The sequence below is a fragment of the Mustela nigripes genome, chromosome 1 (genome assembly GCF_022355385.1).
Source record: "Mustela nigripes isolate SB6536 chromosome 1, MUSNIG.SB6536, whole genome shotgun sequence".
Taxonomy (NCBI): Eukaryota; Metazoa; Chordata; class Mammalia; order Carnivora; family Mustelidae; genus Mustela; species Mustela nigripes.
Window position 1 is genome coordinate 10,057,660 of NC_081557.1, and position 27,446 is coordinate 10,085,105.

The 27,446-nt window shown below is 54.9% G+C and overlaps 1 protein-coding gene across 3 annotated transcripts; it reads left to right on the forward strand.

Moving 5' to 3' along the window:
* The first annotated feature begins 108 nt into the window (after positions 1-108).
* Positions 109-27,446, forward strand: VPS37C (VPS37C subunit of ESCRT-I). 3 transcript variants are annotated; one of them, XM_059404632.1, is made up of 6 exons: positions 110-365; positions 9,147-9,258; positions 20,236-20,333; positions 23,421-23,592; positions 24,395-24,477; positions 25,113-27,446. In XM_059404632.1, the coding sequence occupies exons 3-6, from the start codon at positions 20,241-20,243 to the stop codon at positions 25,833-25,835; spliced, it is 1,071 nt and encodes a 356-aa protein (XP_059260615.1). In that variant the 5' UTR covers positions 110-365; positions 9,147-9,258; positions 20,236-20,240; the 3' UTR covers positions 25,836-27,446. The 3 variants fall into 3 exon arrangements, with proteins under 3 accessions (XP_059260621.1, XP_059260615.1, XP_059260630.1); XM_059404638.1 differs by lacking the exon at positions 9,147-9,258 and having other exon boundaries at positions 109-365; XM_059404647.1 differs by lacking the exons at positions 110-365; positions 9,147-9,258 and adding an exon at positions 9,573-9,593.

Consider the following 27,446-nt stretch of genomic DNA (forward strand, 5'->3'; position numbering starts at 1 on the left):
CGGGCGGTCGGTCTCCGCCCAATGGGCGATGCCCCTCCCAGGGGCGGGGCGGAGGCCCTTAGGGGGCGGGGCCGTCCGTCCGCCGCTGGCGGGAGGGTCTCGCGGGGACTCCCGTGGGTGTGGCCCAGGGGGTGCTGCGAGTGTGTGTAGTGGGGGGGTGCGCAGGGGGCAGCGGTGTCGCGGTGACTCGGGCCCGCGCGCCGTCCAGCGCGGCGCGGGCCCCGTCCCCTGTCCCGGACGTTGGCGCGGAGTCACATCCGGCGGGAGGGGGCGGGCCTGCGGGCCCCGGAAGTGTGGGCGCGGGCCGTGGCTTAACCAGCGGCGGCGGTGGCGGCGGCAGCGGTGGCGGCGGCGGCCGGGGGCAGGTGAGCGGGACCCGGGGAGGGGCGAGGACGGGGAAGGGGGTGGCGCTGGCAGTGGCTCCCGGCGCGCCCCCGCCTGTCCGCCTCATTCTGGCAGAGGCCGGTGATTGGGTGCGACGGGCGCGTGACTGCCGCGGGCGCCTCTGCCCCTCGCCGCCGAAGGGAGGGAGGCCGGCGCCCCTGCCCCTAGTGCCCTCCCCTCCCTTCCCCCTGCGGGTGGGGCCTCGGGCCCCGCCCCGCCCCCCCACCGCCCCTCTCCGCCCCCCACCGCCCCTCTCCACCTCTTACCGCCCCCCTCCACCCCCCACCCCATACTTGAGCATCTTGCTGAGCATAGTTCTAGTGACGTTAGAGCCAGATCGCCCATTGTACAGATGGGAGCCAGAGGTCACACGGGGAGGCCTGTGGCAGATAGGGTCACAGGGACTCTGATCTGTGACTCCCTGCCTGTGCCCTTTCCCCAGGACAGTGAAAGAAAGAGGCTTTCAGCCTCGGGGCTCTGTTCTCCTTTTTTCTATAGCCAGACTAGGAGTGCCCAGCGTCCTGACCGAACCCTACCCTTGGACCTGCTGGGTACAAAGGGCATTGGGGTGCACGTGTGTCTCTCTGTGTATCTGTATATATTTGTATCTCTCACCAGTATATATCCAGTTCCTCTTGGGTACAAAGGACAGTGGGGCGTTTATGTGTCAGTGTATCTCCCTTGGGTGCCTGGTTCCTCCTCCTTCCCCGCAGCCAAGAAGGTGCTTATCTTCCCACCTTATAGGTGGGAGAAGGAGTGACCTGGGGCTATGTTGTGAGTTACTGGCAGAGTTGACCCTGCATCTTGGGGTTTCAGCCCCTGAGACAGTGCCTTCTCAGTACAGTGTCTGGCCTCACCCACCCTAGAAATATCTCCTTTGGCCCTGGAAACCTCACAGACTCAACTTCCCTTCACTCACTAATCCTGTTGCTGAGTCAGGCCTTTTCCACTCTCTTCATTGGCCCCTTGCTTCTTTTTCAGGAGTTCTGTTTACTACTGGTGTCCCCAGGATGCCGCCACCTGACTCTTAGGACTGTTGGCCCTAGAGCTGGAGGTGGCGGTGACAGAGGGAGTTGGGGAGGAAGGACTTTCTTCGGCTGTTGTGCAAAGCTGCAGCCCTGCCCAGGCCTGGACCTTGTGGTTCTGGGTGGGAGGAAGGGTTTGGGTGAACTTCTTGCTGCTCAAGTGAGAGTTTTTGTTCTTGGCGGTCGTAGTGCCCAGAAGGGCTTTTTTCCTCGATTATCTTGGAAACTGGCTTGTTGCCTTTGTAATCTCCATTAGGTAGAACATTTCATTTTAGATTTCTTCATCTGGGCAGCTTCTGCTGGCTGGTTTTTAGGTAGCAGTAGCTCTGATTTCTTGCTTGACTGCCATGTGCTCTTGGCACTGTTTTAGGGGCCTTGTGAACATAGTGAATTCTGAGAACATGTCAAGGTAGGTGGTGATCCCATTTTACAGATGGCAAGGGAGTGGCAGAGATGTTACTTAATTGGGTCACATGGCCAGGAAGTGTCAAGTCAGGATTTTTTAAAACAAGATTTTATTTATTTATTTGACAGACAGAGATCACAAGTAGGCAGAGAAGTAGGCAGAGGGAGAGGAGGAAGCAGGCTCCCCGCTGAGCAGAGAGCCTGATGCGGGGCTTGATCACAGGACCCTGGGATCATGACCTGAGCCGAAGGCAGAGGCTTTAACCCACAGAGCCACCAAGGCACCCCTCAAGTCAGGATTTTTAATCCCTTAGTCTCATCTCAAAGCTAATGTTCTTACTGGACCTTAAAAATCATCTGTGATGCTTAGGACAGCCTGGGTGGCTCCATCGGTTAAGCATCTGGCTCTTTGTTTCAGCTCCAGTCATGGTCTTGGGGTCCTGGGATCAAGCACTGTGTTGGGCTCCATGCTCAGCGAGTCTGCGTGAGGATTCTCTCTCTCTCTGTCTCCCCCCTCGCCCCTCCCCTCTCTCATGCTTGCCCTCTCACTCAAATAGATAAATAAATCTTAAAAAAAAAAAAATTGTTTGTGATAGATGTTAAAAATATGGAGCCAAACCTCTGGAAATTGTCAGGAGGGGTCCAGAAATCAGGTTTTTTTTTTTTTTTAACATAGGCAATGAGTGATTCTTTTTGAAAGTGAAATTTGGGAAGCACCACCTTAAAGAGTTTGTAGATTTTTCTGTACTTGGAAGTGACATTGTTTCTAAGGAGTCTCGTTTTCTGTTTACTTATTGCTGTGAAATTTGCTAATCTGGCATAAATCAGCCATTGAAAGGGCATTGGGCTAACTAGCCATGTGAAGCATTTCTGGATACTTTTGGCCAGTACCAGTAGGGTTTTTCCAGGCTGACATAATCAGGTCATTGAAGAACTTCTTTTAATCCTGCTCGATCTCTGTTGTTCTGAAAATCTGTTAGTTTCTGTTTAGACTCTAGAGTTTTCATAAGGTTCCAGTTTGTTCCGGGGTAGTTGCCCTGTAACTCAGAGACTGCTGTAAGGTGAGGTCTCTGAGCATTTGGGTGCTTTGTCAGGCATGTTTACCTCCCAGGTCCTCTCCTCCTGCTGCATTTCTTTTCCCCTTGGCTGGTTTCTGTGAGAGACTTGAGCAAACCCCAAAACAGGTTTGTCGTGATTTAGCTGGTGCTGACAAGTGGGGCCCCTGGGGCTTAGGATGGGCAGGAGAGGAGAAAAGGAGAGACTCAACCATGAACAGGTTATCAAACAGATAGCCCAGGTCAGGTATGCCTAGCATTGAAGACATTTAAATAACTTTTAGTCCCACTGCTAATGTATCTATTCCTTTCTTGGCAGGATTACAAGTAGCGGAAGATACAAAGTCAGCATTATAGTGAAACTTTCTCTTTCTGTCCAGTAAACACTGATTTCTAATTTAATTTGTTTGTAAACAAAGGATGTACTCTGTATGATTAGAGATGTCTTAATTTACTGAGAGTTGTTTTGTGACCCAGGATATGGTCCCCTGGTAAATGCTCTGTGAATATTTGGGGAAAATGTGCTTCCTGGTTTGTTGAGTGGAGTGTCATATAAATTGTCAGTTAAGTTGGTTGGTGGTGCTGTTCCAAGTCTTAACTGCTTACTGCCTTTCTCTCTGCTTGTTCTATCAATTAGTGAAAAAGGGGTCATTGAAATTTATGACTATCATTATTGATTTGTCTATTTCTCCTTGTAGTTTTATCAGTGTTTGCTTCATGTATTTTGAAGCTCTGTTATCAAGTACATAAACATTTTAGAGTGTCATTTGTTTGATGAATTGACCCTTTTAATCCCTGGTAATGAAATCTACTTCATCTCATATTAATATAGCCAGTCCAGCTTTTAAAAATTATTGGATTGGTATCCAGGCTATGTACAGAACTACAACTCAAAATTTAAAAAAAAAATGGGCTGGTTAAAATGGGCAAAGGACTTGAATAGACATTTCTCTGAAGAAGATATACAAATGACCAATAAGCACATGAAGATGCTCAGCGTCACTGGTCATTAGGGAAATGCGAATCCAAATGACAATGAGATACCACTTTACACCAGTTAAAATGGTGGTTATCAGAAGAACCTGGAAGTGTTGGCAAGAGGATATAGGGAGATTGGAACCCTTATTATTGCTCTTGGGAATGTCAGATGCACAACTGCTGTGGAAAATGGTATGGCAATCCCTCAAGAAATTAAATATATAATTACCATATGATCTAGCCATTCCAATTATGGGTATATGCCCTAAAGAAGTATAAGCAGAGACTCAACCAATTTATTTGTACACTGGCGTCCCTGGCAACGGCATTCACAATAGGCAAAAGGTAAAAGCAACCCAAGTGTCCACTGACAGATGAATGGACAGACAAAATGTGGTACATCCATAGAACATTATCTAGTTTTAAAAAGAAGGAAATTTTGACATGTGCTACAACATGGATGAAACTTGAAGAAATAATGCAAAGCAAAACAAGCCAATCACACAGGGACAAATATTGCATAAGTCCTTTTATGTAAGATTCCTAGAGTAGTTAAGTTCACAGAGTCAGAAAGCAGAATGATGACTGCCAGGGGCCGAGGAGGGAAGAATGGGGAGTTAGTGATTCGTGAGAATAGAGTTTCAGTTTGGGATGATAAAAAATTTCTGGAGGTGGTTGGTGGTGATGGTTGTATAGTGGTGTGAATGTATTTAATGCCATAAAACTGTACACTTTAAAATAGTTTGGTAAATTTTATATTATATATCTTTTGTCACAGTTTGAAAATGGATAGTGTTTAGAAAAATCAACATTAGTTTGATGTATTTCTTTATATCCCTTTACTTTTAAATTATGTGTGTCTTTAAATGGGTTCTTGTAAGCAACATAAATAGGTTTTGCATTTTATAAAATTCAGTTTTACAATCTCTGCCTTTTAATTGGGATGTTTAGAACATTTATGTTTAATATGATTATTAGTGTTATTGGGCTTAACTATTATCTTGCTGTTTGTTTTCAATTTGTCCGATTTTCTTTCTTCCCATTTCCTTTTTTTTTTTTTTCCTGATCTCTTTGGGGTTGAGTAATTTTTATTATTTCCTATGCTAGTTTATTAGCTATAACTCTTTTTTGTTTTTTTTTTTAGCAGTTGCCTTAAGATTCATAGTATGCATCTTTAACTTGTCACAGTCTATCACCAAATGATATTATACCATTTTGTATACATTTATTTCTTTCCTTCTGGACTTTGTACTTTTGTCACATGTTTCACTTCTACATATGTTATAAATCCCACAATACGTTGTTATTATTTCTGCCATAAACAGTCAATTATTATGTAAAGAGATAAAAAAGAAAACGTTTTATATTTACCTACATGTTTATCATTTCTGGTGTTCTTCATTCTTTTGTAGATGCATTTCATTTCATGTTCTTTCTGACTTGAGGACTTCCTTTAATATTTCTTGCAGGTGATGAATTCTTTCATCATTTAGATGTCCAAGAAAGTCTTTATTTTGCCTTTGTTATTGAAAGGTGTTTTCCCTGAGTATAGAATTCTAAGCTGATTTTTTAATTTCTACTTAAAGATGTGGTTCCAGTGTCTTCCAGCTTGCATTGTTTGATGTGAATTATCAGTTGTCCTTTTTGTTTTTTTGTTGTTCCATTTCGAGTGTGCCCTTTCTCCTTCTGCTTTTATCACTTTTTTTTTTTAAAGATTTTATTTATTTGAGAGAGAGAGAGAGTGAGAGAGAGCACAAGTGGCAGGGGGTGGGAAGAGGGAGAAGGAAAAGCAGACTCCTCACTGAGAAGGGAGCCTGACGTGGGGCTTGATCCCAGGACCCTAGGATCAGCATGCTGAAAGCAGATGCTTAACCCACTGAGCCACCCTGGCACCGCTTTTTATCACTGCTTTTAAACAACTTAATCATCATCATGTGCCTTGGTATAATTTTCTTCATGTTTATTTTGCTTGGATTAGTTGAGTTTCTTGGATCCATGGGTTTATAGCCTTCATCAAATATGGAAAGTTTTCAGCCCATTAATTCTTCAGATAGTTTCTCTATTCTCCTTTCTCTTTTTTCTTTCAGGGCTCCAATTACAAGTGTATTAGGATGCCTGAAGTTGTTCCGCAACTCTTTGATGCTTCATTTATTTTCTCCCCTGGTCTTCTCATTTTTTTCTTTGTGGTTTTTTTTGGGTAGTTCATATTGTTATTTCTTCAAGTTCACAGATCTTTTCTTCTGTAGTGCCTAGTCTGTTGTAACTTCCATCCAGTATGTTTTTTTATCTCAACATTATAGTTTGTGTCTCTGTGGCTTCGATTTGGGTCTTTTTTTTATATTTTCCATGTTTCTACTTAACACACTCCATTTTTGCTTTAGCTTCTTGAGCATGTGGGATATGGTTGTAGTGACCATTTTAATGTCCTTTTATGCTAATTCTGTTATCTGTATTTTTGAGTCTGTTCCTGTTGATTGATTTTTCCCTTGTTATGGATTTCACTTCCTTGCTTCTTTGTATGTCTGGTAATTTTTGATCAATGTCAGGTGGTGCAAATTTTATCCCCTTGGGTGCTGGATATTTTGTATATCTGTGTATATTCTTGGCATTGTTTTGAGACACTGTTAAGTTACTTGGAAACAATTTCATTCTTTAAAGTCTTTCTTTTAAGTTTTGTTACCTGGATCAGAACAATCTTTAGGCCAGGGTTAATTTTTCCCCACTAACAAGACAGCACCTTCTTCAGTGTTCCACAGATACCCTGTGGATTACTGTCTTTTTCCACTCTGGCTGAGATACAGATTATTCTTGGCTCAATTTGCAGTCCAAGGATTGTTCCCCCTAATCCTGATCTGTACTCTCAGCACTCAGCTGAAAAATGGAGGGAGACCCTTTGCAGATTTCCAGAGTCCTCTCTTTGTGCTGCTTTCTCCTTTCTGGTCTAGGCACCATAAAGTCTGGCTGCCTTGGCCTCCCAGGACTCCCAACTTCCTTGCCCCAACCTGGGGAGACTGTCGGGCTCCGAGATGATCAGGCTTTGCCTAGGCACTCTGTCCCTCTATCATGGCCTGGAACTTCTTTCTGGGCAGTGAGCAGGTCAGCGGGTGGTGTTGGGGACCAGTCATTTGTTCTTTCCTCTCAAAAATCCCTTTCCTGCAATGTCTGATGTCCAATGTCTGAAAACTGTTGTTCCATTTATTTTGTCTGGTTTTTAGGTTGGTTAAGGCAGGAGAGAAATCTGGTCCTTGTTCCTCTGTGTTGGCACAGAGTGGGTGTCTCTGTCCAGTCAGCACTCATCGAGTGCCTTGTGTTTGCTAGGCATTGACCTCGTGCTGGGGTGCAGATCTGAGCGAGCTGGCTCACAGTCTGGCTGGAGAAGCATGCCGGTTCCTATGTGCTACATGCTAGGTGGTACTTACAGACCATCGTGGCAGGGTGGGCTGAGGTCTGTGGAAGAAGGAGCTGATATCTGAAGGATGGGCAGGCATTTTCTAGCTGGAGAAGGCATAGGAAGGAGAACTCCAGGCAGAGGGAATGGTAAGAGCAAAGACTGAGGGGCAGGATCTCTGTCATACTGACCTTTTTTTTGGGGGGGGGTAGTTTTGGTCAAGTGATTGGAAGCATGTTGCTTGTTCTGGGAAGAGTAGGTAGCACAGAGAGTTGGGGTGGGGGGAGCAGTCCTTGAGGGTGTGGAAGGAGATCTAGCTGAAAAGGGGGGTTCGGGGTTAGCTGATATAGGGCCTTGTATGCCAAGCCAAGAAGCACAAGATTTTGAATGTAATACTAAAGCACTGGGGAGCTATGGAAGGTTCTAAGCAGGGATGTGCACACTCTGATTGGCTGTGTTCTCTAGCGATTCCTGGGGTGTGTGGGGGAGGGCTGGGGAGGGTGGGGTCTGTTAGAACCAGGCAGGCAGCTGCTGGAGAGGCTGGCTCAGAGTAGGCCTTTTGCTGGAGAAAGAAACTGAGTCCAGAGCCCAGTGTAGCTGCTGATAGGGAGTCTGCCTGTTTGATAATGGCCCTTGCGGGTTTGATAATGGGCTTCGTGGATCCCTGCCTGAGTCAAGAGCAGATATGAGGAGGCTCTGGCCTAGTTTCTCTTTTTCTGGGGCTCCACTGTTGCCCTCAATGGACCTGCCTGCCTCTGGGGAACCCAGAAGTTCATAGCATCAGACATCCCTGGCAGGGGGAGGGTCTGCAGGTGCCTCACCTTCTACCAGCCTGGGCTGGCCTCAAACCAGTGAGAGCAGTGGTCTCGTTGTCCTGGCCTTTGAACAGACAGACCCTAAGCGACCTCATACAGACTCCTGGGTGTCTGCCTTGAGCTTAATCCTGATCCTTCCTAAAGGGGTGGTCACACCCGCGTGCTCAGCTTGCCCTGCGCAGGTTCGGAAGTGCGGGCAGGGGTAGGGACAAGGCAGAGAGCTACAGCCCGAGATCCTTTCTGAGTCATCTGAACAGTTGGGGCAAAGGAGAAACAAAGCGGCCATTGGGTGTGGAGTAGCTTAGGATGGTTTTTTTTTAGGCTGAGCCATGGGCCACAGGAGGAAGAGACTTTGCAAGGTGTCCCGCTTGTATTTTACTGTCAGGAAGTTTCGAGAATGGGCTGCTTATTAAATAACCTGTTTTTTGGCCATCGTATTGACTGAAGCGGAGCGTTACTGATCTGTGTTAACATCCCGCCCCTGGAGTTCTCTGGCACCGTTGATTGACGCTGCCTCCAGAAGAATGTCCAGTTCTCTGTCCTCTGCCTCTGCTGAGGGAGTGGGCTGGGAGGGAGCTCAGCCGCGGTGATGAAGGTGGTTCTGCCCCCGTGTTGAGCCTGGCCTGAGAGCCGGGCATCGGACTTCCCAATGCACTGATTCATTTCATCCTTAAAACAGGCCCACGTCAGAGGAGGAACCAAGGTCCAGAGAGATGGAGTAGCCCACCCAAGCTCCCCAGCCAGTAGTGGCCGAGGGCGCGGGTCTGTCTCCCAGAGCCTTTAGCCACTGGGCTTTCTTTCCCTGCAGGCCAAGGCCTGAAGGAGGTGCTGGGAGATCCGGAGCCCCGGAGTCTTGTGTGGCCAGCCTCTGCCCTTTAGAAGTCTAATGGAAAGATGTCAGCAAGAACAACCACGTCCTAAGCTTGTCCCCAGTTCTGGGCATTGTGTGGCATGGGCGTGCACCTGACTGAGGGGTTGGCACAGTGCCACGGTGAAGGGTCAGGGCCCCGGGGCCAGACCACCGCAGTGAAATTTGGGCTCTGCCACTTCCTTGTCATGAGACTGGGGTCACGTGCAAGTCTTCTGTTTGACCCAGGTTTCTCATGCGTAAAATGAGGAAAGCCGAAGGCCACGCAGCCACGAGGGCCCGGTGTGAGGATCAGCCCAGCTGCTGCGGACAGAGTGCCTAGGACACGGCCCAGAGCATCGTAAGTGCTCGGCATGTGATATGTGGCGACTGTCATTGTTTCTTTCTCACTGGTGGCCCAGAGAGCCTTGGGGAGGGAGCCGAGTGGTGGCGGGAAAGCCTGGTTTGCTCCTGTCAACGAGGCGTTCCAGGCTGTAGCACCCAGGCTTTGCTCTTGCCTTCTGTGTGCCTGGAATGCTTTGCCCTGGGCCTTCCCCTTCCTGAAAAACCCCTGTCTGTCCCTCAGATGTCAGCTCCTCTGGGACGTGTCCCTTGCTCTTTCTCTGAGAGTTGCGCCGGCCCCCGCAGGGCTCTGGAAGTGCCCAGGAGCACCCGCTCTCTCTCTGTGCCCTGCTGGTGAGCTCTCACAGCTGAAAGAGTCGAGGCGGGGGGCTTCTGGAGGGAGGGGTTCTGAGGAGGTGGCTTTGGGGGAGACTGAGCTGGAAGAGGAAGGCTCCCTCCCGTCCCCACCCCACGCCTGGTCTCTGCCATCTGTTCAGTTCTCTGGGGGTTTGGAGTCATATTTTAAAGGAGAACTCCTTTAGAAAACGGGAAAACTCCGAAAACAACAGGGCACACCAGGCGAGTCGGTAAAGAGTCCTACAGCCGGAGGGGTGGGGATGAGGGAAGGGGAGGAGGTGGCTGGCTTCCGGGGAGGCAGAGGGAGCTAGAAGCCGTGCTTCCGAAAATGACTCCACAGGTGGCGGGAGCAATGACTAGATGAACCCTGGCGATGGGACAGGAGAGGTGTCGGGGTAGCCTGCAGGATTGGGAGCGAGGGCATGAGGCTGAGGGCGTGATGGAGATGGGGGCGGGCGGGGCAGGTGGTCTGGGGGAGGGGAAAGGTGAGTGGAGGAGTGGAGCCACCCCTGGGACGCGGTGAGGGAGGACGATCGTCAGGCTTGGGGTGGGCTGGGCCGTCCACGGACTGTGAGTAGCAGGGGTGGGGGGGGTGGGGGGGGCGCCCACACCCTGCCCGCCGTGCCCTCGGGCTTAGGGTCTGCACTGCGTCTGCTACTGATGGACCACCCTGGCCTGGCCAGCAGCCCACCCAGTAGATAAAGCAGTTGGCTGAAGTCTTGGTGCCACTCGGAGTGTCTCCGTGTTCGGCACAGGAAAGGGGCTCATCCTTCCTGGGTCTTCTCGCTTAGCGGCTTGCCTCGGAGGGAACAGGGGCTGCCGGATGGAGTTAGTCAGTGGACCTGAGGAGCATGTGGTTGTTACATAATTATTTACGTAAAGACAACAATTGCTTTCAAAAAAGCCTTGTCCTTAGAGGTTGTGTACCCCCTCATTGGTGTGTTGGCATACTTGTATCTGGGGATCTTTGTGCAGATCGTTTTGGAGCCTGTTTCGGAAAGCCACACGCTTTGCCGTCCTGAGGACCTGCCCTCCCTCCCGAGCCTAGCTGGGTGCCTGGCCGGGGTGTCGGGCAGCATTTTGCAATGGTGGTAAGATGTGAGTATGCGGATTAATGCTACCTAGTGCCCGCTTGGTGGTTTTTCTAGCCCCTCTAGAGTTATCTCGCTTTCTTCTCTTTAAGTCCTTATAACCGCCCATGACGTTGGTAGTGTTAGCCCCATTTTACCAGTGAGAAGCAGAGTAAGAAGGATGGAATCATTTGCCCAAGGTCACAGAGCTAGTAAAAGGTCAAGCTGGGATTCCATCCAGGAATATTTGGGTCTTAAGCCCTGAACTCCCTCTGCTTCCCTTCCTGCTGTCTTAACTGTTCAGCACTGGGGGGTGGGGAGGAGTTCCCCGCCCCAATCCCAGAAATTCCCTAGAGAGAAAACTTAAGAAAGCTCCCTTCTTGCGCTTACATGGCAACTTTTCAAATTAAAGGGAAGGTCAGGTTCATGGTGCTTTGGACCAGGTGAGCAGTCCATGATGGTTTGATTTGTTTTTATTAACTTCCGTGGGAAGTCAGGTGGCTGAACGACCGGCCTGATACTTGGGTGCATGGCTAGAATCATTCTAGGGAAAGAAAACTAGATCAGGTCAACAAATCTATCCTCATTAAGCAGTGGGAATAGGAAGGTTTCTAAGGGAACCGCAGGTGTTTTGGACAGGAGGGGTGGGAAGGGGCCAGGTCTCTATAACTCAGGCAAACTGAACTGTGCAGGTTGCTGTGGGAACTGCTTATGCTGCCGTAAGTGGATGTGGGAAATTTACAAGAAGCCCAAAGCCTTTGCAACTCTCCCTGCAGTGTGATTTTGGGCTTGAAGTAGCTGGCGGGTCAGCATGGTCTCCTAACGGTGAGGAGAGGAGTGATCGGAACTGTGCTTTGTCTGTCAGGGGAGCTGGGGAAAGAGAGGCATCCTGCTCAGTCCCAGTTCCATCTTCTGAATCAGTAGTAGCAGTCACATTTGCTTGACTCAATATCGAGCCCTAAGAGTATCATGAGTTACCCCTAATCACTGGATGACCCCTAAAAGGCAGAGTAATTAATATTTGTTCAGTGCTCAGGAGGTTTCAAAGCCCTCTCCAGGGCCGTTTGCTCTTCTGAGGCATACAGCCCCTAAGGTGGGATTGCCGTCGTGGTGCCCATTTTCCAGATAAGGAAACTGAGGTTAAGAGACTTGGTCAAGGTCACACAGCTAAAGGGTTGTGGAGCCAAAGCACAAACCCCAGGCATCAGTCCACATTCTGTGCTTCTCTCTCCGTCCTGTCGGGGGAGAGCTGGCATTGGCCGTTCAGACAGAGGCAAGGGGCCCTGGGCATCGCCAGCCGTCTCCGAGGCTGACACACCTTATTCGGATCTGAGCTTAGAAAAGACTGCATTTTGCTTTCTGTCTTCACTTTTTAACTTTATCCTTGTAAAGGATCTAATACCCATTGAAGCTGTTTGTTTTTGAGCTCAACAGTCCTGCAAAGATCCACATTGGGCAAGCGCCATCCAGACCTTACTTTCCCCTCTTCTCCCTCCCCATTAAAGACAGATCTGGAGGAAGGCCCAAAGTTTGAACCCTTCCCAGCATCCCCCATCCACAGCTCCATTCTCCGTCTCCTCCGGCCCACCCCGGGGAGTGGTGGGAAAGGGCACTGCCTCTGGCCTAAGGCCCCTGGGGTGTAGTGGAGTCGCCTTTGGGTCTGCTATCCTCGCTCGATCATCCTCCCTCGATCATCCTCGCTCTATCATCCTCGCTCGATCCTGCTCCCCACGCTCCAGGCATGTGAGATGGACTGAGTCAAGATAGCAAGCGATAGAAGGAAGTTGAGACCGTGAGCTGCAGGGCCAGTGGCCTGGGACTTCCCTCTCTGTGGCTGTGTGTGCTGGAGAGGCCCACGGACTGCAGCCCCAAGGCTGCCCTTGGTTCCGCTTGCTGCTCCAGCTTGGTCCGCCCCCAGACGCAGAGCTTGGTGGCAGGAGGTGAGCCCCAGGACTCCTGGGAAAGGTCTTTGTCACCTCGCCCCCCCCCCCTCTTTTTTCCTGTGGAATCTGTCCTGGGGCAGCCACGTGTCTGTCCTGGAGGGAGCCGTGTTGACAAGCCACACCCTGCCTGTTGTTGTTTTACAATGTTCTAATTGGCGACTGAAATTTAAGAGTGGAGAGCAGTCACTTGGGTCTGGAGTTTTCGCTTCCCTGGGAGACCCGGCAGGTCTGGCCAAGCCCGGCTGCCCTCCTGCCCCTGGCGAGTGCCTGAGCTGGACTGAGGCCCCCGGCTTTCCAGAGGGACACCCTCCCTACCTTGTGGCTTGGCCTTGGCCGGCCTGGCCGTTGTAGATGGCCGGGTTCATGACCTCTGCTGTAGGGAGAGCTGCAGAGGAGCCAGAAGAAAAAGAACGTTGTTTTCCTTCTTGGCTTATTGGCAGGGAAACTGCGATTTTCTCTTCTTGCCGAGGGAACACAGATTAGGGCATGCATCATCTTTCCCACTTTGTTCCCTGTCTGATCTCCTTTGCGTCGAAGGTATCACCCCCCAGAAGAGGAGCTGTCTCCCTGTACCTGTGAGGGCTGTGTGGCCGCCTGCCTGCCTCAGCGGCCTCCCGCTCCCCGTCTCCCAGCCGTGTGGGTCTGCAGCGGCTCCTCCTGGGGCCCTGCTCTCACCTGCCGGTGGCCCGTGACTCCTGTCCCTGCACAAGGGCAGGGCCTCCAGCGAGGCCTGGCAGGCTTCCATGCCCCAGCCCTCAGAACCCCTGCTTCCCTGCTCCTTGTTCCACCGCCCCCCCCCCCCTGCGTCCCACCCCTTCGCACCTGCCCTCGCTGTGAGTGTTGGTGATATTTTTGGTTTTTACCACGGAGTTGAGTTGGGGGAGTTAGCATCAGTGTTGACATGTTCGGGCTGTGCGTGGCTCGCAGTAGGAACTGGGCGTATATTCACGCCCGTCCGCCCTCCTTCATCCTGCCCGCTCTGAGGGGGTCTGAGTGTAGTAGTGGCTCCGGGAGGGCCTGCAGAAATGAAGGAAGGCGTGCGGAAGGGGAAAGAGCCCTGTTCCTGCCCCTCCGTGTCTTGTCTGACTTGTCTGCCAGCTGATGGACCTGTTTTCTCCCTCTTCCTGCCGTGGTGTCTCCTTCCCTGCCTCAGTCTCCCTCCCTGCCTCAGTCTCCCTCCCTGCCTCAGTCTCTCCCTCCCTTCCTCGGTGCATCTTCCTGCAAGCACGGCTACGAGCTGTCAGTGTGCCGGGGGCTGGGCCAGGGGCTGGGAAGACAGAGGTGAACGAGACAATCTCCCCGCCTTCCAAGGAGCTTGTTGTCTTCTCTCCTGTCCCCTCCCCCAGCAGCAGTTTCTAGACAGCACCTGAGAAGTGTGCAGCATCCTCCCGGGCACATGGGTAAGCAGAAGGGGGTCCAAGTCAGGGCCTGGGTTGCTGAGGGGCCTGGTCACTGTACTTGTCAATCCCTCCAGAGACAGAGCCCCTGGGCCATGGGTCCCCAGGTAACTTCTCAGTCATGTCCCAGTTCTCTGTATGGTGACATCGCTGGCAGTTGTGGCCATTTTGAGAAGTGCTGGTTTGGATTTTTCTGGCACATCCGGTGACTGGGAGGTGGACACTGCTGGCAGCGGGTGCCCAGGCTTCAGGGGTGCCTGCTCTGTGGGCCTCGGGCAGAGTGTCCTGTGCTTTCCTGCCTTTTCTGAATTACGAACTCAGGGAGGGGTGTGCTGCGTTCTGCCTCACTGGGAGGCCCTGAGAATCAGGAGAGGTCTCTGTGACTTCGGAAGGAAAGGCATCGGTCACTTCCAGGGCTGGGCGATGCCTCAGTAAAGCCCAGGCCTGGAACTGTTGTCAGAGGGCGAGGATGTGAGCCACCTCCGTCCTGGAGGCAGGGACCAGAGATGGGCCTGGGTGATCAGTGGGTGATCGGTGGGCTTGCGCAGGATTGGAAGTTCTGCGGTTTGGACAACCTTGTAAATAAACCATCTTCATGGCTCTCCTGCGGTGGGCGGAGCCGGTGGGGCAAAGACACCCATGCTGTTCAAACACCAGGGACGGAAGGGGACTTGGCCCTCCAGTGGTCTGACCCCAGCAGCTTATAGGACCTTGGGCAATATCCTTATTATTTGTTTCTGGGTTTCATTTCATCTCTGAGATAGAGGTAATTAAGCCTTCTATTTGCTTTAGTTCCTGGAGCAGTTACAGAAATTAATGGGGGAGTTTGCAAAGGGCTTTGATCTCAGAAGAAAGGAGCCACGTGACTGGCAGGGACTGTTTATACCCATTTCACAGGTAAGGAAAGTCCAGTCCCTGAAAGCAATGTGTGGCACTTTTGGGTGTGGACTCCTGAGCACACAGATTTTTTTAGAAGAAGTGGGGATACGTGGCTCTTACATGTGCCTGCTGTGACTGTGAGGTGGTGTTGAGGAGGCCCGGGCACAGGGAGGTAGGGAGCCTGGTGGAAGGAGCAGCAGGCCAGGGTCAGGCTCCCAGGCCGGGTGTCCCCTCTTCTGTGAGCACAGAAGTGAGCTATATGCCACTTGGCCTCAATGTCACCAGCTGTGGAATTGGGCGTGGTAGAAGCGGGAGGGATATCGAGATGTTGAGTTAGGGACCAGAGAGGGTGGAGTTGGAAGTGCCATGGCCCGCGTGCCGCTGTGGCCACTCCTGCTTGCCGTGTGCCGAGGCCCACTTCCTGTCGCCTCTGGGATGCCAGAAGACCCAGGCTGCCCTTGGGAGTTCCGGCTAACGGGGGTTGACCTACGGCGAAATGGAGGTGTTTCAGACCTGAAGTTCTCGAGGCATTTAAACTGTGTGTGGCCGTTGTGAAGTCTGCTGTGAAAGGGGATTAGCCCAGGCGATGTTTCTTTCCTGCATGTGGGGGCGGTTGTCTTTTCCCAGTCAGGGAGTCACAGACAGGAGCTAGAACATTCTCCCAACCCTTTGATCTTCCAAGTGCAAGCAGGGGTGACCTCAGCTTGGAGTACGCCGCTGGGGATGGGGTTCCCCGACCAGGGACGTGCGGTGGGAGAGGAAGATCTCAGGAGGAGAGCTGTGCGCTTCCTCTGTTGCCACTTTGGGGAGAGTTCTCGCCGGCTGAAAGACCGTGATTATGCGGATCATAATCTCAAGTTCTAGGGTTTTTGTGTCTCTGGAATTTCAAGGCCGTCAAACAGAACCAGGCATGGGGCTTTAGACTGGAGAGGAAGACTGACATTTAGGGTGGTGGGTGGAGGGGTTGCACCCTCAGTGTGCCCCAGAATTATCTCTGATTTCTTGATTGGCCACCATTCTTTAACCCAGCCAAGTCCCCTTTCTAGCTAAATGTCTGCAGTCACTTACTGCCACTTTGCTGTTAAGTTACATGCTTGGTGCTGTTGCCACCCCAGTCTTCGTGAAAGCAGCGGCAGCCCCACGCCAGTTCTAGTGACACTGGGCCCCTCTTCGTGTGACCTGAGGAGGGGACTTGCTTCCACAGATCTCCGTTGCACACGCACCCGCCCTGCTGGTCCCAGGATGGACACACGCGCTGGCTCAAAGAGATGCCAGTGACAGCCTCGGGGAGCCCCAGTGAGGAAACAGTTCAGAGTGGTACAAAATGCTTGAATGCTTTACAAAGTTTTTGTTCTGGTTCTGGTGACTTTCCTCTAATGAAAATATTTCCTTTTTCTGGGGGAAAGAGAAAGAAAGTGGCTGGGGAAGGACGATCCTGTCTTCTCGGTTGTTGAAGGGTGGGTTCTGCGTCACTGCCTTCTGGTCAGGCGGCTCCCAGTGTCCCCGGTGCCCCCAGTGCCTTCTGGGCCTCAAGCCCAGCACAGACCCTCCCCTTGGACTTCCCCTGACTTGGGCCCTGGGGAGAGTGGGTCTCTTGGCCTGTAAAAGCCCTGCAGTGTCGCAGGCGTGCTCTCTGTGGAGCTCCCCACAGAGCTGGCCAGAGCTTGGGGTGTCTTCTCAGGAGCTGTAGCCTCGATGTTCTGCTGGTTGGTCTGGGTGCTGCGGTGTCTACACTGCCTTGCCTGCCCCCCCCCCCCCCCCCCCCCCAGCAAATCTGGAGCTTCAGTTCCATCCCGTGCCCGGTCATACTCTGCCTACACGAGACAAGCCACAAGCACCCGAGAGACGTGTGTCCGGGGTCCCGACAGAGGTCGCTCAGGAGCGACAACACGGGATCGAGCCCTGACTTTGCATCCTTCCTCTCCGCACGGACCGCTCGACGAGCCCCTTCCTCTCCGCGGTCTTTGCTGTGCCTCTGTCAGAGTGCTGGACGGAGGGCAAGGAAAGGCCACAGATGCCATACGAGTTTGGCCCTAGGTAGCTTAGTTAAAATGAAAACTTGTTAAAAGTCACACGAGGAGTCCTGGACAGTTCTGCGTCTGGAGGAGGACTCGGGACTCTGGCGATTTCGAGGGGCATGGTGCGAAGCCCCCGCGGGGAGGGCCCTGCCACTGCCCGGCTGCATGACCTTGGGCAAGGGACTTCCTCTGTCCAGGCTTCCGTGAGGTCAGGTCAAGGTGGCAGTACTCACCACATAAGCGGGTGGCGAGGGTCTTTGTAACGCAGGTGCTTACTCAGTGCTCTCACTGCCTTCCAGCTACAGCGGTTCCGACAGAGAAACCCAGGCACGAAGAGGTCAAACAGTAAATGACAGGGAGGGATTCAGACCCAGGCCATTTGGCTGCAGAGTCCATTCTCCTAACCTCGAGGCCAGCGGTTCTCAAAGTGTGTTCCTGGGGGCCCTTGGGTGGGGGGGTTCTTTGAGACCCTTGCAGGCTGCCTGTGAGATCAGAATGATTCTCATAATCTAAGGCATTATTTTGCTTTTTCCTATGCCTCCTGCATGAATATACAGTGGTTTTCAGAGGGGACACAGAATGCGATCATGTCATCCTTCTGGTGGCTTCCGGCATATGGGTGCTTGCGTGGTCCTGAATTTAACAATTTTCCCCCCTGGCAACCACGAGCGTGTTTTCCATCTCGACAACCTTCTCATCTTAAGAAGGTTATATAAAAAGAATCCTATGTTATATAAGCAGAATGTTCTATAAATGACTTTTCACTCAGAAAAAGTCCCTTGAGATCCATTCAAGTCGCAGACAATGATTTCTCCCTTTTTACCGGAGAGCCGAGCATTACTGTGTAGCCGGAGTGCCGCTTGTAAGACTCTTGGCTAATTGGAGATCATTTGGGTTGTTTCCAGTTCCAGGCAAGTCCAGTGAAAGCTGCTAGGAACACTCAAAATAAACTTGAAAAATTTTTCACTTTTAATATCTAAGACGGCCAGTACTAATACTAAAATCCACATGAGGGAAACCTCTGCGGGTTCCTCAGTACTGTTAGGGGTGAAAAGTGTCCTGAGACCAGAACGTGTGTGATCTGCCGCTCGAGGCCCTGCTGCCTCGTGTGGGACTTATGGAGCCCAGACGGTGACACCGCTGTGGGAGGGGCCTGGGGGACAGGTGCTCTGTGTGTCGGAGTGCACCTACCGGGGCCTCCGTAGACACCCTGCTGACTGTGCAGGGGGCGTGTGGTCAACCATTTGCCCGGGCCTGAGCTGAGCTGTCTGCACTGAGCCCCGACTGTGGGAGCCCGCGGACACCTGGTTCTGTGATGGAGCCTGGATTGGTGTGGGATCCGGGCCACGCCGTCGGCCGTAGTAGTACATGATTTCTGTGGTGTCGGAGTCCTCCACCAGCGTTTGTTCTAGGCCCGCACTGTGTCTGCAAACCTTACGCCAGCCCATTTTGCTGACGGAGAACCCGAGTCTCAGGGAGGTCCCAGCTGTAGGCAGACCCTCGGCTAGGAAGGGCAGGGCCGGGACTGAGACCAGGTCTGTCTCCAGAGTCCTGCTCCACTTGTCCACTTTTGCCCTGCTGGTCTGGTTCATGGCGGACTGCAGGGTGGGAAGCAGTGTGCCCCAGAGTTCTCCTTCCCAGGGCTTGTTCAGCTGGCCGTTCCCCTGCTCTTTCAGATCAAGGGTTTTTGAGCAGCAGGGTAAGATGGGGACAGAAAGGAGGTCTGGATTTTCACTCTCTTCTTTACTAACCTTACTGATGTCCACCTGTAAAGGGACAGTTGCCTGTTCCCTCCCCCCGCGATCAGGAGAGCCCGCATGAGCAAAACTCGCTATTCCTTGCCTTGGAGCTTGGGGACCACATGGAGCCTTGGGAGATCAGAGATGGTGGTGGCCGCTCTGTTTGGCTAGCCGTTTCTCAGTGGGGTGACCCTATAATTTGTTGTCAAGAAACTCGTTTTGAGCTTGAGGAGGGGGCACCGGTCACAGCTATGCCTACATAAGAGGAGTAAACCAGCACTTTGGTGGCCCGTGGGAGGCTGTCACTGTTGGTCAGTTTCTCCTTTCCTCTTTCTGATGACCTCGGAGAGGCCGTTGCCTTCCATTCCAGATGGGGAAGCTAGGACCCGAGGTCCCCTCTGGCCACACGGTTGCCACGTTGGTCCTTGATTCTAGAGTGCCAGGCAGCGTGGGCTCCTGCAGGCTGAGCGCCGGTGCCGGGAGCACGGGGGCCTCCTGGTCTCCGTCTCTGGAACCTGGCATCTTTTGAGCGAACATCACTCTGTGATGAGGAAGGTCGGCATCAGGGCTGTGAGGACGAAGATGGCAGAAGATCCAGTGAGGAGAAAGGACAGTGGCCTCGGCGTGTCTGCGCTTCTTTCCCTTCGTCCCCGGGCTCCCTCCTGGAGCTTGGCTGTGACCCCTCTATCACACAGACTGTCCATGTCCCTCTTGGCAGAGTGATGGGGGGGAGGGGCGCTGAAACCAGCTCTTCTGTCACGGCGGCTGTTCTGTTGGGATTGGTGGGTTTTCTTTGCCTTCCGAGTTCTCGGGGGCCAGTTTGATGGCTTCTGTTGTTCTTCTCTGAGGAGGCCCTGCACGTGACAGTCCCTTTCCATGGCGCGTGGAGAGCGTGGTCGCTGAGCACAGTCGAGGGAAAGCCCAGGGGGTCGGGGCACTAAGCAGAACAGGCAGCGATGCCCTTGAACCTGGGATGCTGAAACCACACGGGCCCCAAGAGTCAGGGTCCAGGTGTGTTTCAGGCAGAAATAGATGCTTCCGGGGTGCCTGGGTGGCTCAGTGTGTTAAGCGTCTGCCTTCGGCTCAGGTCATGATCTCAGGGTCCTGGGATCGAGCCCTGCATCGGGCTCTCTGCTTAGTGGGGAGCCTGCTTCCCCACCTCTCTTGGCCTACTTGTGATCTCTCTCTCTGTGTCAATAAATAAATAAAATCTTAAAAAAAAAAAAAAAAGAAACAGACGCTTCCAAGAGGGCCTGCTGGTGTCAGGGTCCACAGGTGGCCTTGGACCCAACTTGGTCTCTGTCCCCGATGGCCTGGCTTCTCCTCCTGCCCTTTCCTGGGTGCTCCTCGGACGGCTTTATCTACATCTAGTACCCCGAGGAGTCATGGTGTTGCCTCTGGCTGCGGAGGGCTTTCCCTTATCCTGCTGCTCATGGTTTGGTGGAAGGAGTGGCTCCCTGGTCTCCCGGAGACAGGGGATGACCGGGTGGCCCGGTGCCTGGTGGGACCCTTGCCCCTCCCTGAGGCTTCCTGCTGAGGGGAAGCATCGTGAGAAACTGCAGTGTGGTCTTTCCCTCCGTTCTATGTTCACAGGGAAGATGGAGACTCTGAAGGACAAGACCTTGGAGGAGCTGGAGGAGATGCAGAATGACCCGGAGGCCATTAACCGGCTGGCCCAGGAGGCCCCCGAGGTAGAGTGAGGCTGTCACGGGGCCCGAGGAAGGCTGGCAGATGGGACTGTGGCCCTGCTTCGGGACACCGGCTCAGTGGGAGTTGGGGCCATGTGCTCCTTCCTGTTCTGTGGCCTTCCCTGGTTTGGACCAAGCCGGAGAAGTCTCCGAGATCTGAATCCAGTTCCTGGGCTTTCTAGGAGTTCTGGGGTGTCCAGGGCTCCTTTGTGAGTCCCCACTATTGTTCTAGCCTGACCCTGAGGCGGTTTCTGAAAGTACTGGTACTGTTTTGTGGCTGCCTTTCCCTAAGGGCTTGGTCGGGCCCTTCAGCTCTGGGAGGAGCCGTCCTTGGCCTGGGGCTTGGGCTCATCTCTTGTTTGACCCCATTTCCTGTAACCACTGGCACCTGACCATTCACCCCATCCCAGTCCCCATGGGAGTAAAATAACCCCGCGTGTGTAGAGCTTTATGCTTCATAAAGGCCTTCCCTGCCTTCCCGTCTCCTTGACCCTGTGACCCCTGCGAGGTCAGGTGGCTGGATGTGGCCAAGAGCTGGGTATACCCACTGTCCCACCTTGAGTGATTCCTGCCTGTCCCCAGCTCTGGAAGCCAGCCCTGGTGCCCCTCATGCTGGGGACAGACACAAGCACAAGCAATGCCAAGGTCATCGGATTAGCGTTCGGAATAGATTTTTATTTTCAATGATGAACAGGTATGGTGTGTCTCTGCTGGGGGTTCACGTTGTGTTCTCAACACGAGGGAGGCTACCCCGTCCGGCTTCTCCCCGCTTTCTGTAAGGGATGCCCCATGAGGCTGAAAGACCCCTCCATGAGGCCATGTTCCCTTGCCCCTTCCTGCCTTGTGCTCTGGCTGCCCCCAGCTGCCCCACCAACCAAGTGAGCAATCTTTGCTGGTGGGGAGTGGGGTAGAGTAGGGGGCGGGGAATGAAGTAGGAGGCAAGCTGGGAGGACAGGTAGGGGGACTCGGTGCGGCACATTCTGCTGCCTTGAGCCTCGCTCAGTGAGGACTGGAAGCCAAGCCTGCCTCAGCGGTCAGTCAGGCTGTGACCCGGCCAGGATCTGGCCCAGCCAGCACCGAGCCGGACTCCCTCATCCTCCATTTATCTGTCGTGAATGAAGCACCGAGTGTTTCTTGACTGCCGTGAACACGGCGTTCTGGGAATTCCAAGGCCTGCTCTGAAGGATGTGTAACTTGGCGAAGTGAGCCTTGACACAGTGTAATTAATTGACTCCCAAGCCGGGCAGGGAGAGGGATACAGAGCTGCCCTCAGGCCAACCCTCCCCTCAACGGGTAATGAGGTGGCATGGGGGGGCAGGGAGCGGTCACAGCGGTGGGACCCGGGCGGCTGTAGACTTGATGCCAAAGCACAGGATGGCAGGAGATGTAAGCGCAGACAACCCCTGGGGCTGAAAGCGACTAGAATTTTGTGGCGTGCAGCCAGCCCGACCAGTCGATTGGAGTTCTTGGAGGGCAAGAACACCCCTGGGATCGAAGGGAAGCGAAGTAGGGCGAGCTCCTTAGATTTGCAAAACCTCTCTGGTGAGGTTTCCACTGTGGTCAGTGGAACCCAGTTTTATACAGCGCTGCGTGGCCGTGCAGAGAGGGGAGCTGGTCGGTGTGCGGTGTGGACGTTGCTTGGAGAGAAGCAAGCTGGCTGGTAGGGGGCCTCTCTCCACAGAGGGCAGTGATTGGGTGGGGGGCCCAGGCAGGCCGGTGAGCTCTTTCGGGCGGGGTGCCGGAACTAAGTATTGCCCTCCCCTCGGGGACTGGTGGAGGGTGTCAGAGTGAATCCCGATGGAGAGAGATCGGGCAAGGATGTGGAACAGGCAGGAATGTGCAGGGCAAGACGCAGGGCTGAGTGACACAGCTTGAGTTACTGGTTGAGACCCAGGGAGAAGACGGCACCTGGGAGGGCCGGTGGGCACCCCCGATCCCGGGGCCCCAGCAGCCGCCCTGTGGAGGGGAGGGAGGTATGGAGTGAGATGAGCAGCTCCAGGCCCGCCCCAGAGCTCGGAGCCCGAGGCTCCATGGCTGGGAGCAGCAGGAGGGCAGGCTACGGGGACACCCCTGGCCAGGGGTGGGGGGGCACCGGAGCCGGTCCCTTCATCACGTGCTGACCATGGCGGCCCTTGCCTGGCAGGTGCTCGTGCATGGCCGTGCCCTCAGCCCTCTCCTGGGTGCTGAGCGCTCTCTTCTTGTGCCACACGGGGGTCTCGATGCACGGTCACGGTCTCGGAGTGGTAGGTCCGACTGTCCACCCCACCTTGGTAGAGGACTTCTGGGCACGAGGATGGAGCTGCAGGCTGGAACAGGTCTGGGGAGGGCTCCTGGGGCTGTCGCCTCCCCTGCTAATGGTCACAAGGGACCTGGCTGAGGGGAAGGCGCTGCTTTGCTTGGGGACATGCTTTCAGGGGGACACGGCCAGGGGCAGAGGTTGGTGTATGGCCTCAGGTTGCCTGTGTTGGTGGGGGCCTCCCGCTGGGTTCGGGGTTCAGTGAGGCCCCTCCAATTCTTGGGGGCCCCGCTGTTAGCTCATCTGCGCAGCTTCTCTGCAGGACCTACGTGTGTCCTGGGAAGCAAGGACAAGTCTCCCGGACTCAGCGTCCTGGTCTGGCCATGCCCTTCTCATGCCTCTGAGTAGCCATCCTGTGCTCTGACTCAGGCCATCTCAGTGCACGAGAGTAGGCCTCTCGCCTCAGAATCTCGGGGATAAGTAGTTTGGGATTTTGGTCCCTTCCCTCCTGGAAAGCCTCTGAGTTGTTCACATTAGTGGTCCCCTGGCTTGCTGGAGCTCTGCAGGGCTGCGGTGGGCCTGGCTGCTCCTCCCGTGACTTGGGCAAGCTGCTCACTTCAGCTGTGTCCCAGCTGTGTCCATGGCCCGGGGTGTTGGGTTTGGGGTTCAGTGAGGCACCCGGCTCAGAGTGCATGGCTCAGGGTTTGAACCCAGGTCCCTCGGGCCCTAGTTGCGGGTATTACCTCTTCTCCCATCAGGGTCGATGAGTCCCAGAGGCCCCGGGTGTAGCCTGACATGAGGTGCGTCGGGGTGACAGTGGTGAGGTTCTCACGGTCAGCGTCCCGTTCTTCCAGGTCCAGGACCTGCAGCTGGAGCGGGAGATGGCACTGGCCACCAACCGGAGCCTGGCGGAGCGGAACCTGGAGTTCCAAGGCCCCCTGGAGATCAGCCGCTCCAACCTCTCGGACAAGTACCAGGAGCTCCGGAAGCTCGTGGAGCGGTGCCAGGAGCAGAAGGCGAAGCTGGGTAGGGGCGGCCTGGGAGTCTGGTCTGGGGCGCTCCTCTGTTAACTTGGGGGCCCCGCTCGAGGTTGGCCTGGGAGGAGCTCCCGGAATGGTGCGGAAGGATGGGTTCCCTCTCCCTTCCCGGGGACAGGAGAGGGCCAGCCGTGAGGATGAGCCCATGCCGGCCCTGTGCTGAGTGCTTCACGTTCGTCTTATCGCAACAGCCGGGAAGGGAGGGTCCTGTTTTTCTTGGTTCGTAGATGAGAAGAACGAGGCTCAGAGAGGAATGTGGCCAGGCTTCCGGGGCTAGATTTGGGATTGGAGTCGAGAGCCTGCCTCCCGTGCTGTCGCTGGGCGACCCCGCCAACTCGGCCTCTGTGCCCTGAGCAGCTGTGCTGGGCTCTCAGTGTCCTGGGACCTGCCGTCTCTGAAGTGCTGGGGGCGGCGGCGGGGAGCACTGTCCTGGTCCCCGCCCTGAAGAAGCTTGGTGCCGAGACCCTGTGGGAGCCTTGCCTCCCCCGCTGGGCGGCAGCACAGAGCTGGGGCTGCTTGGTGGGCTCTGATGCCCGAGTCCTTCATCCTGCTGGCACTGGGAAGGCTGGCTAGCCGAGGTCTGGCGGGGAGAGAGAGAGAGCCCCTCTCTGCTCAGGAAGGTGACCTCAGAGAACTGGGCTCCACGGGGCTCCGCAGCAGACCCCCTGGAAGCCATGGCTCGGCCTCTGAGCACACAGAGAACACTCCGAGGGTCTTTGTTGAAAGCTCAGCTCCTAACGTGGAATTGAAAGGCACTTATAGAATGTGGATCTTTCTGCCCTCCCTCCCAGAGAAATTTTCTTCGGCGCTGCAGCCAGAGACCTTGTTAGACCTCCTGCAGATCGAAGGCATGAAGATCGAAGAAGAGTCTGAGGTAAGGTGGCCTTCGCTGTGTCTTCTTCCGTGGGGGTTCGCTGTGCCTTCTTCCGCGGGGGGGGGGGGGGGGGGGGGCCCCGGGGGGGGGGCCCTGTGGAGTGAGCGCTGAATGTCTGCAGAGCTGGGGCGAGGGGGGTTAGCAGAGGTGGGGGACACCATTAGTCCGGGGGAGGCCCTCTCGGCCCCCAGCCCCGCCCCAGCTGCCTGGCCTCTGCTCTGCCTGCCTCTGGCCATGTCTTCAGTCTGTGGGCGGATGGGCTGCCTCCAGTTCTCCGTGCTCTGGGTGGAGGAAGCCGCCAGGGCCTTCCAGCGCGGGGCCCCCCCTGCACGAGCAGCCGAGTAGCTAGTGTTCGTCCATTTATTCGGACATGCGGGAGCCGCCGTGAGCCTGGCACGGTGCTGGGGTGGGGGACAGCAGTGGCCAGCACAGCCCCTGCCGTCCAGGAGTGGCCGTTCTGGTGAGGGAGACGGAAGGCCCCAGCGAGTGCAGGTAGAATGTGTCAGCCGTGAGAAGGGACGCAAGGAGAGAGCCCTCGGTGGGGACCAGGGAAGGCAGGGAGCCCTGCCTCGGGCTGAGGGGGAGGGCTGGATCCCAGGCAGTCCCCTGTTGTCACCAGACCTTCTATCTTCTAGGCCATGGCTGAGAAGTTCCTGGAGGGCGAGGTGCCCTTGGAAACGTTTTTGGAGAACTTTTCCTCCATGAGGATGCTGTCCCATCTGCGAAGGGTGCGCGTGGAGAAGCTCCAGGATGTGATGAGGAAGCCCAGAGTTTCCCAGGAGCCGGCTGGTGACGCCCCTCCTCCACGGCCGCCGCCCCCACCTCGCCCGGCCCCTCCGGCGACAGCCCCTGTGGCCAAAGAGCCGTCCCCGCCACCTTCAGTAGTGCCACCTTACCCTTTGCCCTACAGCCCGTCCCCTGGCATCCCCGCGGGCCCTACCGCCCAGGGCCCGCTCCAGCCGGCCCCCTTCCCGGTGCTGTCCCAGCCCTCGTTTCCCTACGGGGGACCTTTGGGCCCCCCTTACCCGGCAGCCCACCCGGGACCCCGGGGTGCTGCGGGCTACCCCTGGTCCCCACAGCGGAGCACACCTCCCCGGCCAGGCTATCCCGTGGCCCCCACTGCTGCCTCTGGCCCCGGGTACCCCTTGGCGGGGAGCCGGGCCCCCAGTCCTGGTTATCCTCAACAGGCCCCCTACCTCTCGCCAGGAGGAAGACCTCCCTACCCAACGCAGTCCCCGCTCCCGAGCTTCCCAGGTCAGCCCCAGCCCTCAGGACCCCCTCAGCCACCCTACCCCACTGGGCCCGCACCTCCCTATGGGTTTCCACCACCTCAGGGTCCTACCTGGCCTGGGTATTAGACAGCATCCTGGCCCTCGGTCCTTCTCTCCTCCGACCTGTCCCACAGCCCTTGGCCCACCCGCCACTGAGATTCGAGGTTAAATTGGAAGTGGACTTGTGTCAGCACACGGGGGCCTTGCGGGGACCTGGTTGGGAGCGTGGAGGTCTGGAAAACACCAGGCAGGGTGACTGGCTCCGCCACCGCAGCGCTCCAGCGCCCTGGCCTCCCAGGGCAGGGGTTGGGGGTTGGGGGAAGGGGGCGCCTCCTTTTAGTGACTGACTTAGGTCTTCTGGTGCTAGCCAGGCGGGGAGTTCGGTACCTCTTCATGAGTGTCCCTGTGAGCGAGCAGGAGCACGTGTTTGAGGACACGTACTTGTGCCTGCGCTCGCGGACACTGGAACCAAATGCAGTGATCTCAGTGAGGCGGGGGCTGGCCTCTGGCCCCTGCTCGCCCCCTCCCTCTCTCCTGGGATTTGGCGGGTTCATCCCGGTGCCCACAGCCTGGGATGCCACTCCATGTCTACTGGTCCTTTCAAGGATGGCCTGCCCCACGCATCATGTTTGGGGTTGGATTGTGGGGGGAGTGCAGTTAGGAAGAACACTTGCTGACTTTTAAGTCCCATAAAGCCATAATTGAACTCTGCTAGGCCCGTGTCAGAGAAGCGGGTCGTGTGAGCTGGTCTGAACGGTGGCGGCGGAGCCGGGGCGGTGAGAAGCTGGGGGCTGTGAAGGAGGAGCCCAGACCTTGCTCGCACTGGTTGGAGAATCCAAGGGGTCGCCTTGCCTGGATGGGAGGGCGCAGCTCTGGCCCAGGAGATCGTGGTCATGCCGGACTCATTTAGGAGAGGAGGGCCGGGTCACCTCCCTGCCACGCTCTTCTTGGGGCCCTCCGCTTCGGGCTGACTTCTGGGATTCCCAGCCCCCCAGCCATCCACTCCTCTAGTGCCTTGAGTCTCATCCACAGCAGCCCCCCTTCCGCCCCCCGCCCCGTTCATCTCCGTCCTCTGGCTCCTGGCATTGCCCCCCGCCCAGCACCCCTCCTCAGACAGACATCACAGGACGCCCAGCAGTGACTTCCCACCTGGTGCTTTCTCAGACACCATCGCTCTGTCGACGGAGTCCGTTTCTTGGCTCTTCTCTCGTCTTCGGAATGTACAGGGCAGGGACTGTGACTCCGTGCCACTCGCGGCCCCTGGCAGCTGGGGGTTTTAAGCGTGTTCAGTAATAATGAAGGCAGTAGACCAAAGGGATGTGATGAACGAAGCATTAACTTGATTGTTGGGGATATGAACCGGGTCTCAAGGGCAGACTCCGGAGCTGCTATCAGCTAGGAAGTCACACGTGCCTTGCAATGTCCACTACTTGAGGACCCAGCGTCTGGTGGGGCCCGGGGTGCCGGGGGCCTGCGGGGAAACTCGACCTTCTGGTGCCTGCCCCCGGCCCGCGCCATCAGCGGGCGTTCTCCATCCGCGCCCTCGGTTGCTTGCCAATTGTGCTTGCTTTTCATAAGTTATTTATAAAGAGAAATCACTAATGGACTCTGCTGGTTCGAGAGCTTCCGGACCGGGTGAACGATCGCTGGTGTTTGTAGAATTCATTGCCATAATAAACTTTGATGAGTTACACATGG